Genomic DNA, 11,972 nt, shown 5'->3' on the forward strand with positions numbered 1-11,972 from the left:
CTATTTTCACATATCTCAGCTCACTACTTGATGGGGATGGGCAAAACATAATTGCACAAAAGCTTCCCAAAGTTGGCGGATCAGATGCGACGACGTGGGAAATTTCTCTTCCAATTCAGTCAAAATCATGCTCTTCAAAAAAAGAACAGCTTATGCAACTAATTGACCAGCTATTGAGCTCTGATATGGAAAATAGCCTACTCGTATCTCATAATGCTCGAAAACTCCTTGAGGCAATATCAACACAACTAAAAGAATGTCAAGATCTTCCCTCAGAATCTTCATTACCATCATCACCTATCACAAATATCGGAAAATCAGAATATGAACGACTAAGAATATCGACATATAAGAGCAAAAGTTCAAAGGGAAATTCTCCGCAGGAATTTTCGGCAGGCACTAATCTCAATCAGATACCTTCACCGTGCTCCTCGGTCTCGCCAGCCTCTTCTCCAAAAGCAAAAAAATATGTTGCACTTTACGACTCCACTGCAGAGTCTCATGATGAACTCTCCTTTTGTAAGGGAGACCAATTCGAGGCCTTGCCAAGCAACTCTTCTGAAGATCAGGAAGAGTGGCTATATGTGCTTCACCTTTACACAGGCCTTCGCGGATACGTTCCTGCAACCTATGTCAGCCAGATCTGACCAAATAGTTAGTTATTTTTGGATCAATAAACGCGCAAATTGTTCACCCATTCATTAAAACAAAACGAAACACGTGTAAATCGATTGGATCTTCGTTTCAGAACAAAATATAGCGACAGCACCCGTAATGCTTCTCGAATCTGTCATGGATTGTCGAAACAGATGATATTTCTATTCAAGTAAACATCAGCGCTTGTAATGTCAAAGTGTTCAAGTAAATTAAATTTAAGAAATTCTTTTGTTGCTAACGCCTGAGACGGCGTTTCAGCTACACTGCAAATGCTCACCCTGGATTTTCCTTTTCCGTAAGGCATGGTCTATTTTGTCGGAGAGCTTCTTGGGAAGGGCTCCTACGGGAATGTTCATGCCGGTCGGAACGAGCTCACTGGTTTTGAGGTTGCCCTCAAATTCATTGATAAATCAGCCGTACTAAAGAAACCATCACACTATGAACGTCTTAGGAGGGAGGTACGAATTCTCAGACTAATCAAGGAGAAATCTCCCTTTCTTTTGTCTTTGCATGCCGTTCATGAGACACCAACACATTTGATCATTGTGACAGAGCTTCTTAAGGGGGGCGAATTGATTTCTCCAATCAAAGAGGGCTCTTTCAAGGAGGAGACCTTTGCTCGTGAAATATTTGGCCAGCTTGTTTCGGCCGTCCATCTCTTGCATGAGCATGGAATTATTCATCGGGACATCAAGCCTCAGAATGTTCTCCTTTCGGCAGATAAAAAGAGACTAAAATTGGTTGACTTTGGATTTGCCACCATTTGGAGCCAGGATGAACGCCAGCGGTCTTTTTGCGGTTCGCCCTACTATGCATCTCCAGAAATGGTAAACGGAATTCCTTATAAGGGTCCAGAAGTTGATATTTGGTCGCTTGGTGTGATCCTGTATTCAATGATCTCTGGGGGCCGCCTACCCTTTGTAGACAATACACTCAAGGGTCTATATGCCAGAATTGCAACGGGCCGAGCTGACCCTCTACCTGGAATCTCACTAGCCCTGGGCGACTTGATTTCTTGTATGCTTTCGCCCGATCCATCTACCCGAGCCACAATCACCCAAGTTATGATGCACCCATGGCTTTCTTTGCAGGATCAGCAAGTTAGTGATCCGCTTCGGATCATCCCTCAATTCCCACTTTCTCTAAAAATTCTTACACATGTGGCGCTTCTTCTTCAGCCCGCTCAAGCAGAAGCGCACCTTGGAAGGCCTAGCCCCGCAAAACTAGCATGGCTTGCTCGACATATTCAGGAAAAGCCGTTTGGACATGCCGCCAAGCTCTACCTTTTGCTTGGACATCGAGAAACTGATGGCACCAAGATGCCTGACATTGCTGTTTGCTCAACACCCTCTTCATCTTCATCAGCTTCTCTTTCTTGCCATCAACAGGAAAAGAAGGGAATTATGCGGTTTTTGGCCGAGCGATTCGGAATCATGTCTTCACATTTCCAGTATCGACGGAAGTATCACAATTCCCATGGCTCAAAACCCTATTCTCAGGTGCTACCCTTAGGTAGTGACGGGACAAATTGCAAAGGTGCTCTTGGGGGACATTTCGTAATGTTACCGGAGGAGCTCGAGCCCCTACCAATGCCCCAACCCCCGGCTATCAATAGTATTTTGCCAATCCCAATGCCCACCTCCTCCCTTGTCAGTCGTATTGTTTGAAATAATCTTCAGTCAAGTAAATGTACATCATGTGAATTTCTGTATGCAAAAGTTGTAGACTAATATAATAATAAATTATGAAGCACCCACATCGCATCAAATCAATGAGCAGCTTATAATTAAGTGTGAAACTTTAATGTTGCCGTGGTGAATAAAAATACGCTTCAGCACACTATTACACGCCAACAATTTAAATGGTCTTTTTACTAAGGGTGCCAAGTTTACGGATGATGGTCTATTTTAAATGCTGGAAATTTCAGGTTTAATAATTTACATGCCACGTACTGTATACAATCCCCATTCTACAAAAATGCAAGAAGAAGCAGGAATATTATCAAAAATAGAACTGTGGCCATCACAGCACGGTCATTGCGCGACGAGCGACGATAGGCGAGAACCGCCCGTTTGGAGACTCGCTCCATACTTTCATCCAAAGCGGTAAAATGCGTTTCTATTCGGTTAATCCAGCTAATGAGAAAAAGTTGTGCAGGAAACATACCTTTTTTGTGTCTCAATCTCTGAATTGATCTGGTGCGCCTGCTCTCTAACGTTTCCAACGACAGAGATCAAATGGTCTAAATGTCTTTGCTGGTCAGTGCAAGGAACCTCAAAATGAAAAGTTGTTGTGACTGCTGTCGAAGATGATGGCGATGCTTGGGGATCTTGATTTAGAAGCTCTGGATTCCCCACCTCTGCTCCCCGCTTCAATGCTGCCAGCCTTGCAGACATTGACTGATAAAACGCCATTCTTTTTGGGAGCTCGACACTGGCATTTATATGTGGGAAAAGTGTTGAGTTTTCAAGTACACTGTCAATTGTTTGCTTAAGCGTAACAAGATCCTGTTGAATGCTGTGGATATCTTTTACCGATTTAACCTTGGCCATTTGATGTTCAATCCTATCTCGGAGCAGAAAATAAGGATCTCTGGATTGGGGAGGATATGAGGGAAACTCCACGGTGCAATCCTGCCCTATCAAAATGGGGCTGTCTCGCGGAGAGTGCCGTATCTGAGGAGTCGAATTTGCCATCTAAATTTTAAAAAGTAAAATTCGGCTTGGCTACTTCCATTAAATTGCAAAAAAACGGTGATCTTCACGATTCCTTTAAAATTTACGTTATTTTTATGGTGGTAAATATGAATCCATATCAGGTTTATTCTATTGTATAAAATTTATAATCGCAAGGAAAAATATCACAACAAAACAAAGAAAAGAGCCCAAGATTGGATATACGCCTTTTTTGGGCTCTTCCTGGGTATAGGATCTAAGGCACATAACGAGTACAAACATTCCAATTGGCGGGAGAAAGCCACCCAAAAAACTTTTATACGCATCTCGAGTGAGGAGGCCATACGTGAATATTATAATTCCATTTATCAAGAAAAAAACCAATACCGAGTCTAAAGCCTTGTGAAAAGCAGATGTTTTGGCAGCGTATCTTTTGGAGATCTCTCTTGTCAGATTACAATTCGATTCTTCGTTTAAGGCAGCAGAATTATTTAAGATCGAAGAAGTGGAGAAATTGCCCTTCTTGGCCATTTAATCAAAGGATCAATTGAACTTTTTAAAATTTACATTCAAAACTTGCATTCAAAATTTCAACTCACTTTACATTGACAGCAGCTCTTCAGCCATTGTTGGGTGTAGAGCAATCGCAGTGTCCATGATCTGCTTCGTCAGGTGTCCCGTAGCCATCGCTACTGCAAATCCCTGAATTATTTCCTCGGAACATGGACCAAACATGTGGATTCCGACAACTCTTTGTTCTTTTCCAACGCAAACCAATTTGTAAGTTGCGGTACGTTTGCGAATTTGATCTCCCGGAACACTAATGGCTGATATCATCATTGGAGTAAAAGTCTTCACGTATGAATAGACATTTTCACTGCCGTAGCTTTTTTTTGCTTCACTTTCAGAATGCCCAACACTTGCAACTGGAGGCACGCTGAATATTGCTGTTGGGATTGGAACGCTCTTGTTAAAACAGGGTCCATTTCCAAAAATTTGATCTATAAGCGACCTTCCCTGAGCGATTGCAACGGGCGTCAAATGCTGGCCATAAATAATATCCCCAATTGCATAGAGCCCTGGAATAGCGGTTTCAAATGTTGTCTCGTTCACTATTACTAAACGAGACTTTGGATCTATTATTTCTTCAGGAAGCCCGTTGATTTCGGTGTTAGGAGATCTTAAATAAGAAAAGGCTAGTTTACCTGCCTATAGCCCAAATCATTAAATCTGCGTAGATTTCCATTTTTTCCACGGGGGAGGTTAGAGAAGAAACCACTATTCGAGATGTGCTGGCAGATCCATTATCACAGGCCAAACTCTCTATTTGAGTAACTGCATGCATGTAAAAAATTTTGACACCCTCTCTCTCAACAAGCTCCTTATGAAGTGCGCTGACAATGTCGTGGTCAAAGGGGATAAGCAGCCTATCATCCCGAACGACCACAATAACATTTTCACTTCCAAGAGATTTCAAAATCGATGCAAGCTCGATGGCGATATATCCTCCGCCTGCGATTACAACGGTCTTTGGAATGGAAGGAAGTTTCCAGAAATCATCAGATGTTATTCCGGTCAATGAAAGAGGATATTCTGGAAGTTTTGGACGCCCCCCGGTCGCCAGAAGTATTCTTTCTCCATTCACTGCGATTTTAGCCCCATCGCTGGCTCTATATGCAATAACTGTTTTCGAGTAGCGAGATACATCAACTTCTGTCACGTCAAATCCAAGAAAAACATCTACATCAGAAAGGCTTGAAAAAAACCCGGCATAAGAGCGACGGATTCTGTTGATGTATGAGTTTCTGGCCTTTCGATTTACCTCCATTTCAAACCAAAATGATTCTTTTATTCCGTGATTTTGGTAGCTTTTTGCACTAGTGAGAGAGTCAAAAATGCCATATCCAGCGTATAGACGTCTGGTCTGGGCTAATGATGCTGCAGTCCATGCTACTTTTTTTGGAATACACCCAACATTTACACACGTGCCGCCAATAAAGCTTTGCTCTATTACGGCAACTTTAGCACCATAATGACTGGCTCTCTTGACGGCAGCAAGCCCCCCTGAACCCAATCCAATGATAACCAAATCGTAAATTAATGGCGCATTGCATTCGGAGCGGTCCAAGATAAAGATCAGTAGGATGAAAATGCCGAAAATACTTGCCATCATCATCCGCTATGTTTTAGTCACAGCAATAAATTCTAAGGCTTTAATAGCGGTAACCATGGAAAATCCGGGAAAAAATTTAACATTATCGATTGGAAAGCCTAGCTGGGCTCTTACGCAAAAGTTTAAAAAGTAGCCGTAAAGGAAATACCATACTGGATGCATATGTCCACCACCGCGATTACACATTCCCTCTTGAAGCTTTGCGTTTTTCGTTGCCCACTTTACAAGTATTTGTCATTCTTTAGCAGATCAGCTCTTTGTCGTTAATGATGGTTCTGGTAATTAATATTGAGAATTGAAAATTCACCAAAAATGTCTGCCAATAATCCTAACCTCGCAATCTGTCAAGGGGGTGAATTGAAGTCCTGCCGCAGGTAAATCCATCAAAATATATGGAACCATTGGCACGCCAAAAGTACATGCGAAAAGTACATAGTATTAAGTTTAATATAAGCACAGGTCTATCATTTCCCAGTTTGTCTGCCTCGTTTTGCAGTCTGGAGGAAAGTATCCAGTCCGAAGGGATCGTCTTCTCCTGCGTCATTATCAGCAACATGTCTCTTTTCTGGCTTTGAGAATTCGGTCGATGTAACGCCACCCCTTTCAAATTGAACCGGCCCTGTGCGTTGGGAGGGGAGAGGGGCAGTCTCCCTACTAACCCCCCCACTTTCCGAGCCAAGCCCTGCTCGTGGCCTTTTAGACATGGTGGTTTCTTCTGTAGTTAATTCACCATTAATGTCAGATTGGCGAACATTTGGGCGATAAACAAGCGAGGAGGCCGATCCTGAAAACAGCGGCTTTTCGTAGACAGCGTATGTGTCATCATTGGCTGAAAAGTTAGAGGAGATTCCTTCGGTTTGGTTGTAAAGACGGGTATCAAATAATGAAGAGCCAGGACCTCCCGATGCTGAAATGGGGACGTTGAGAGCAATTTTTTCAGAAATATCACGCTCTCGACCGACGCTCCCACGCTTATTATATTCAGCAGCCCGATGGCGAGCGACGTCTCTTCGAAGAGCGTCACGCTCATAAATTTCGTCTGAATGATGATTTGATCCTTGATGTGCAAAGGCCGCAGCCCTGGTTTCCTTTGCGATTTCCCTGAGACGGGCCTCCTTCTCGAGACGCTCATTTGCTGCCAGCGAACGTTCAAGAGCATTTCGGCGCGCCACCTCTTCACGAGCATGAGCTTCTGCCACATACAATGACTCGGCAAATGCGGCAAACTTATCGTTTATCACAGACTCCTGCAACGACCTACCATCACAAGCTAAGCGTTTGTCGAGGGGAATTGTATAGCCTTTTGGATTTTTCCAATTGGAGATAGATGGCGGAACAATCCACGCTTTATACTCATCTGAAGTTGCCTTTCTTATCGGAGAATGCAAGACAGGAACGGGGGGTGATGGAGGCCCCCTAGGGATCTTCCGATGTTTAAACTTTGCTGGATCAAGAGGGTCCGCCTGGGCCTCCACCATTTTAATGACCCTGTTTTTTGGTGCATCTGGATTCACCAATAAATTCAAAGCAGAAGGCTTATATTCGATCATGGTAAGTTTCGAGGTGGATGCTTGAGTAGCGGAAAGACCCTCTTGTTTCGGCAACGTGCTTTTTATCCGCTGGCTGACAATTGCCTCAAGTGCCTTTCGGGTCAATTCTGTGGTTGTGTTTATTTCTTCCTGCGACGGACGAGGAAACTGCTCGTCATCGTTGATACGACGAGGGCGAGAATCGGAGTCTCTGGCATAAATGATTCTGGAAGCAGAATGGCCAACTCTGACAGTAGTGTCATATTGGAGCATTCCTTTGGAATCAAGAATCTTGGGGAGAACGGATCCCGACAGCGAAATTGTCCCCGAAATGCCACGTAGTGGCGAGCGTTTGATGGAAGTAGCGGAAACAAGAGGAACAAGTCCTTTGTCCATTAAATAAAAATTTTAAATGTAACATTTAAATGTTTGCTAGTAAAGTGGATATTGGCCCTCAGTTTCTTTTGATTTAATATTGGTTTTCTCTCAGGTTTTCGTTCTTATTCGCAATTCTTGTCGAAAAGTGGTGATTTACATCGCGGTGGTTCGCTTCATCTGCGCGTATAGCGAGAACTACGTCTCTTAAAGTTGCGTCGCTTTGCAGGTTCCAGTAATCAATGGCAATAGAGGGAGCGGGTGTATTTTCAATCCTTCCCTCATCAATTTCCTTGAGGAACGCAGTATATGAGATTACAGCTTCCTCTTCAAGGTATCCAACCATTCTGTGGGCCGTCTTTGGAGTTATCAAATAAAAAACGGCAAAAAAGTTGAGAAAAATTCCTTGCACTGCAGTAACCAGGATCCTTTCGGCCAAATTTGGTTTTGTTATTTTCATCCAAGTCATCAAATGCATCCTCTCATTTTCAGCCTCGAGTAGAAGCTGATGAATCCATCCGCCATCATGTTGCTAGCAATAGGACGATATTAACGATACCATTCGTCGCAGGGATCGCATATGCCTCACCATTGCTGCAACCATCCCAGGAACTGCCGCAACTGTCTCAAGCACAATGGCACGATGTACATACCTTTTTTGGAAAAAAAGATCTGCAAATACTCTCAAAAATTTTACCAGGCCATAAGCAATCTTGTCGGAGAAAGTATCTAAAGTTATCGAAGAAAATGCCAAAATACCGGCTTGACGGTGGTACCCAATTGAAACATCAATGGATTCAAGTGTTTTTGTGCTAAGCGGTGGATTGGATGTTGAGAATTCAAGGCGAACAGGTAGCGGCTTAAAAAAGTGCATATTAGGGGCAATTTCAATATCCTTTTTATCGTTTGTTGAAATTGACTTGCCAAACAAAAAATCAGACACTGGTGCCAATAGGGTTGACGGCCTTTTGATTCCTTTGAAAACCGAAATGACGCTTCCCTTACGAAATTTGTTCATGTCAAATATTTTGTTCATGCTCGGAAAAAGACGGATTAAAAATTACTATTTGTACATCGACACATTTTACACATTAAATTGATCAACGCGTGCATCAACAATTATTAATGTTTATTTTGAAGTAGAACAGTTGCAATTGATTAAAATCCAAATCGTGTAATCTGTACTCTGCATGCAAAAAGATATTTATATTAAAATCGACCGGTTTAATATCCATGCTCGGCTGCTTGAAGATTTATCAGAATGTCTCTGATGCTAAACCATTTTCTATTGGTAGCGATATTAACAAAAATTGGAATCTCAAAACAGAGGGCTTAATATATTTTCTGGATCGCCTTATGAATATTTCTTCACATAAAAGACCGGTCCACTGGGTAAGTTGAGAGCTCTATTTTAAAAAAGCACCATGCCACAATGAAATATGTTCGATTTCCCAATGATTGGTCAATTTGAAAACTCGCTATTGGTCGTTTTAAATTAATGATTGGTCAACTAATTTTGATTTCAAATTCCATGAACGTACGGCTCGTGTTGGGAAACGTTATGAATGAGAAATATATAAAGATCGCCTTGCTCTGCCTCATTCTTACCTTTTTTTCACTATTGGTTTACCTTCCTGTGTTAAAAAGAAATGAATCCAAGCCAAAAACATCGGAGGTCTCCGATTCGATGGCCTCAATCGTAAGATGGGCCGAAGATAAATCTGTAAATGCTCAAAAAGAATTTTTTTCTCATTTTCGGAGCTTCAAGGCCAGTGTATTACTATTTCTCTCAAAGAATAAGCACTACTCCAACACACGGGTCCTTTGGATTGCATCAGACTCCATTTTTCTTTTGCTAATAAACCTATTGATAAGGAAGAACCGTATCTTATATCCTCAACTCAGCAGTATCGGTCGTCGATTTTCGCTCCTCATGGCAATTCGTCTTCTTTTTCGAGGGTTTATCACACTGTTTTCTGAGGATAGGCAAATCTTCCCCTATTTTGAGCTGTTGATGTCTCTTTCTATTGCATCAGTCTATGTGCATGTGCGTGGCATTTTCGTGACTCTATTTTCAGTTGTTTCAATTAACATGCTGTTTCTATATGCTAGGCGGGAGCTCTTCATTGATACTAAACAACATGATCCTTTTTGGAAACCTGAACAGAATCTTGAAACTGACATCCTCGACCTTGTCCCAAGGCTAGAGTTAGGAAATCATCAGCCTCCATTGCGAATGCTAAAATCCCCAGAAAGAGCATACGGGGCTAGTTTATCTCTTGGAATGGGCTTAGGATCCTTGCTATATAATCGTTATAATAGAGCCATTGAAAGGCGAGAGCTGAATTGGGTTAGATTTGCAAATATTTCAGTAAATCACTTTGAAGCAATTCCAGGGGTCTTTTCCGATTTTAGACAACTGCAGTGGCTTGAGGCTACAGATAATCCAATTTTTCTTTTGGAAATTTCTAGCCTTCCCCCCTCCTTGATTGGGCTCTCTCTAAGTAACTGTAAACTTATCATTGCTCATTGGGACAAAAATACCATTTGTACTCTTCGTTATTTAAATCTTTCTACAAACGCTCTGTCCATGCTTCCAAGTGAGCCTCTTGAAGCACCATTCCTCGAAGTCATTGATCTTTCTGGAAATTTAGACCTTAATGTTGTTGTTGAAGATTTTATTTTGCAAATGCCCAACTTGGAGCTTATTATCCTTCCAAATGGTGACAGATATTATCCTAAAGGTAACAGGGAGATCCCAATTTCCCAACTAACAACTGCAGATGCTATTTGTAGGCATTTAAACCAATTTTATCATATCGCTCAAGATCCTCTTGCGGATCATCTTCTTGTCAATCAAGATTTCCAAGATCTTTTTCAGGCTAAGGCTAAGTTTATCCAATTACTTTTTATCGCCCTTATCTTTCAGCCTTTACTTTTTGGCATATTCTTTGACCCTGTAAGTATTGCTAGGCCAATGTCTCAAACAATTCCCATAAAATTTCCCATGCTCTCTCAGTTGCAACTTTTGAGGCGATTGCCTCGCTGGAAGCATGGGTTCGTTCTCCCATTTATCTTGGGAACTACTGCTTGGTTTTCTGCATGGTATTCTGTGCGCTTTAAAGCTTACTATTCGCTTTCTATCAATTCATACCAGGAAGAATTGTTATCTATTTCGCTTTCCATTCTAATTGCCGGAATACTTTTAGGTTGGTCTTTTCTTTATCGCAATACAAAGCTTTACGCAATGCAAGCCTTCACACCTGCGATCTCAAAAAACGACTATTTTGCAACTTCGGTTGCTCTAGAAAACAGTCTTTCGGTAGTCCTCGATATCGTTGATCTTCAGTATACCAAACTGTCCGAAGAAGCTTTTATAGAATATTGCTCCATAAGGATTTGGATTCCCTTTGGAAAATCAAACGCCAATAATTTATGTGCAACTCCTGCAACTCATTCTCTCAAATTGGGAAAGTCTGGTCTCTCCACGTCACAGATGGTTGAAGAGGCTCTTCTCCGATTTGGGCCAAATAAGAAAAAAATAGAAATAGCGTTTTGGCCCTTTTTCTGGAACTTAATTCTAATTCCATCCAACTTTTTCTTCCTTTTCGTATCTGGGTTTGAAGCTGTTATTGACTGTTCATCTATTGATGGCCTTAAAAATGTATTGTCATTTATACGGCCTACCATTATCTTTGGATTTCCAATCTTTACCCGTGCTTTTATGGAGATATGGGTTCACTCCTCAAAATATGACGTCATTGCAATGGTTTTGGACCTTTATAGATTTATCCCACTTGACTCTACAAAAATCTTGGTTAAAAGACAAGGGAATCATGAGAAATATATTTCCCATTCGGAATTACTTCCTGGTGATCTTGTTTTTATTACGATGGCAGGGATTATACCTGCTGATATGTTAATACTCGAAGGACAAGCTGTTATCTCGGAGGCTATGCTTACAGGCGAATCGGTTCCCGTCCAAAAGATTGCAGCACCCACAGAAATACTAAATGCCATTCTTGGTGGAAGAAAATCCAATATTGATGAGATTTCAAAATACGTTCTTTATGATGGAACCTTTATGCAAGCAATTTCTTCTGAAAGTTCTTGTGTTAGGCGTATTAAGGCAATTGTCCTAGCAACTGGATTTTCAACCAGAAAAGGTTCAATAATACAGACCATCAGAATTGGAACTCGGCGTGCATTTTCTACGTCTTCAAATGCACAGTTGAGCATTATTGCCTCTACCATTGCTATAGTGTCGATTGCCAGTATATATTTGAAAGAATTCCTGTTTAAAATTGGAGACTATATTCTAGATATGCTCATTGACCTTTATAAAGTCAATATTGGGAATCGATTTGATAAATACTTATCCGTCGTTGAATTGGAAGACTATGGAGAAAGTGCGACTCTATTCAAGCATAGTAGTAGTGAGCATTCTATTTGGACCTTATTTTCCTCCTCTTTACTTGCTGTTGGGAGAGGGAAAATATACTTGGCTAGCTATTTTGAGTTTACACATCATATTGCCATGAAGCTGTTTTCGATGACTGATGA

General features: G+C 41.5%; 7 protein-coding genes across 7 annotated transcripts; 3 read left to right on the forward strand and 4 right to left on the reverse strand.

Annotated features, from left to right (window-relative positions):
* On the forward strand, positions 1-647 carry DI09_134p10 (uncharacterized protein; the record flags this gene model as incomplete). The annotated part of the gene is made up of 1 exon (XM_013383775.1): positions 1-647. A coding segment is annotated over one exon (647 nt), but the record flags the coding sequence as incomplete, so codon positions are not given.
* Positions 648-959: 312 nt separating this feature from the next.
* On the forward strand, positions 960-2,324 carry DI09_134p20 (uncharacterized protein; the record flags this gene model as incomplete). Its single annotated transcript, XM_013383776.1, has 1 exon — positions 960-2,324. One exon carries the CDS (start codon positions 960-962, stop codon positions 2,322-2,324), a length of 1,365 nt encoding a protein of 454 aa, XP_013239230.1.
* A 426-nt stretch (positions 2,325-2,750) lies between these two features.
* On the reverse strand, positions 2,751-3,353 carry DI09_134p30 (uncharacterized protein; the record flags this gene model as incomplete). Its single annotated transcript, XM_013383777.1, has 2 exons — positions 2,751-2,775; positions 2,824-3,353. The coding sequence occupies 2 exons, from the start codon at positions 3,351-3,353 to the stop codon at positions 2,751-2,753; spliced, it is 555 nt and encodes a 184-aa protein (XP_013239231.1).
* Positions 3,354-3,932: 579 nt separating this feature from the next.
* DI09_134p40 (glutathione-disulfide reductase) lies at positions 3,933-5,907 on the reverse strand (the record flags this gene model as incomplete). Its single annotated transcript, XM_013383778.1, has 4 exons — positions 3,933-4,541; positions 4,609-5,511; positions 5,659-5,724; positions 5,839-5,907. 4 exons carry the CDS (start codon positions 5,905-5,907, stop codon positions 3,933-3,935), a joined length of 1,647 nt encoding a protein of 548 aa, XP_013239232.1.
* A 62-nt stretch (positions 5,908-5,969) lies between these two features.
* DI09_134p50 (puff-specific protein Bx42) lies at positions 5,970-7,430 on the reverse strand (the record flags this gene model as incomplete). Its single annotated transcript, XM_013383779.1, has 1 exon — positions 5,970-7,430. The coding sequence occupies one exon, from the start codon at positions 7,428-7,430 to the stop codon at positions 5,970-5,972; it is 1,461 nt and encodes a 486-aa protein (XP_013239233.1).
* Positions 7,431-7,503: 73 nt separating this feature from the next.
* Positions 7,504-8,427, reverse strand: DI09_134p60 (alternative oxidase; the record flags this gene model as incomplete). Its single annotated transcript, XM_013383780.1, has 2 exons — positions 7,504-7,941; positions 7,969-8,427. The coding sequence occupies 2 exons, from the start codon at positions 8,425-8,427 to the stop codon at positions 7,504-7,506; spliced, it is 897 nt and encodes a 298-aa protein (XP_013239234.1).
* Positions 8,428-8,940: 513 nt separating this feature from the next.
* Positions 8,941-11,972, forward strand: DI09_134p70 (uncharacterized protein; the record flags this gene model as incomplete). The annotated part of the gene is made up of 1 exon (XM_013383781.1): positions 8,941-11,972. A coding segment is annotated over one exon (3,032 nt), but the record flags the coding sequence as incomplete, so codon positions are not given.

The sequence above is a fragment of the Mitosporidium daphniae genome (assembly GCF_000760515.2).
Source record: "Mitosporidium daphniae strain UGP3 chromosome Unknown contig-134, whole genome shotgun sequence".
Taxonomy (NCBI): Eukaryota; Fungi; Microsporidia; genus Mitosporidium; species Mitosporidium daphniae.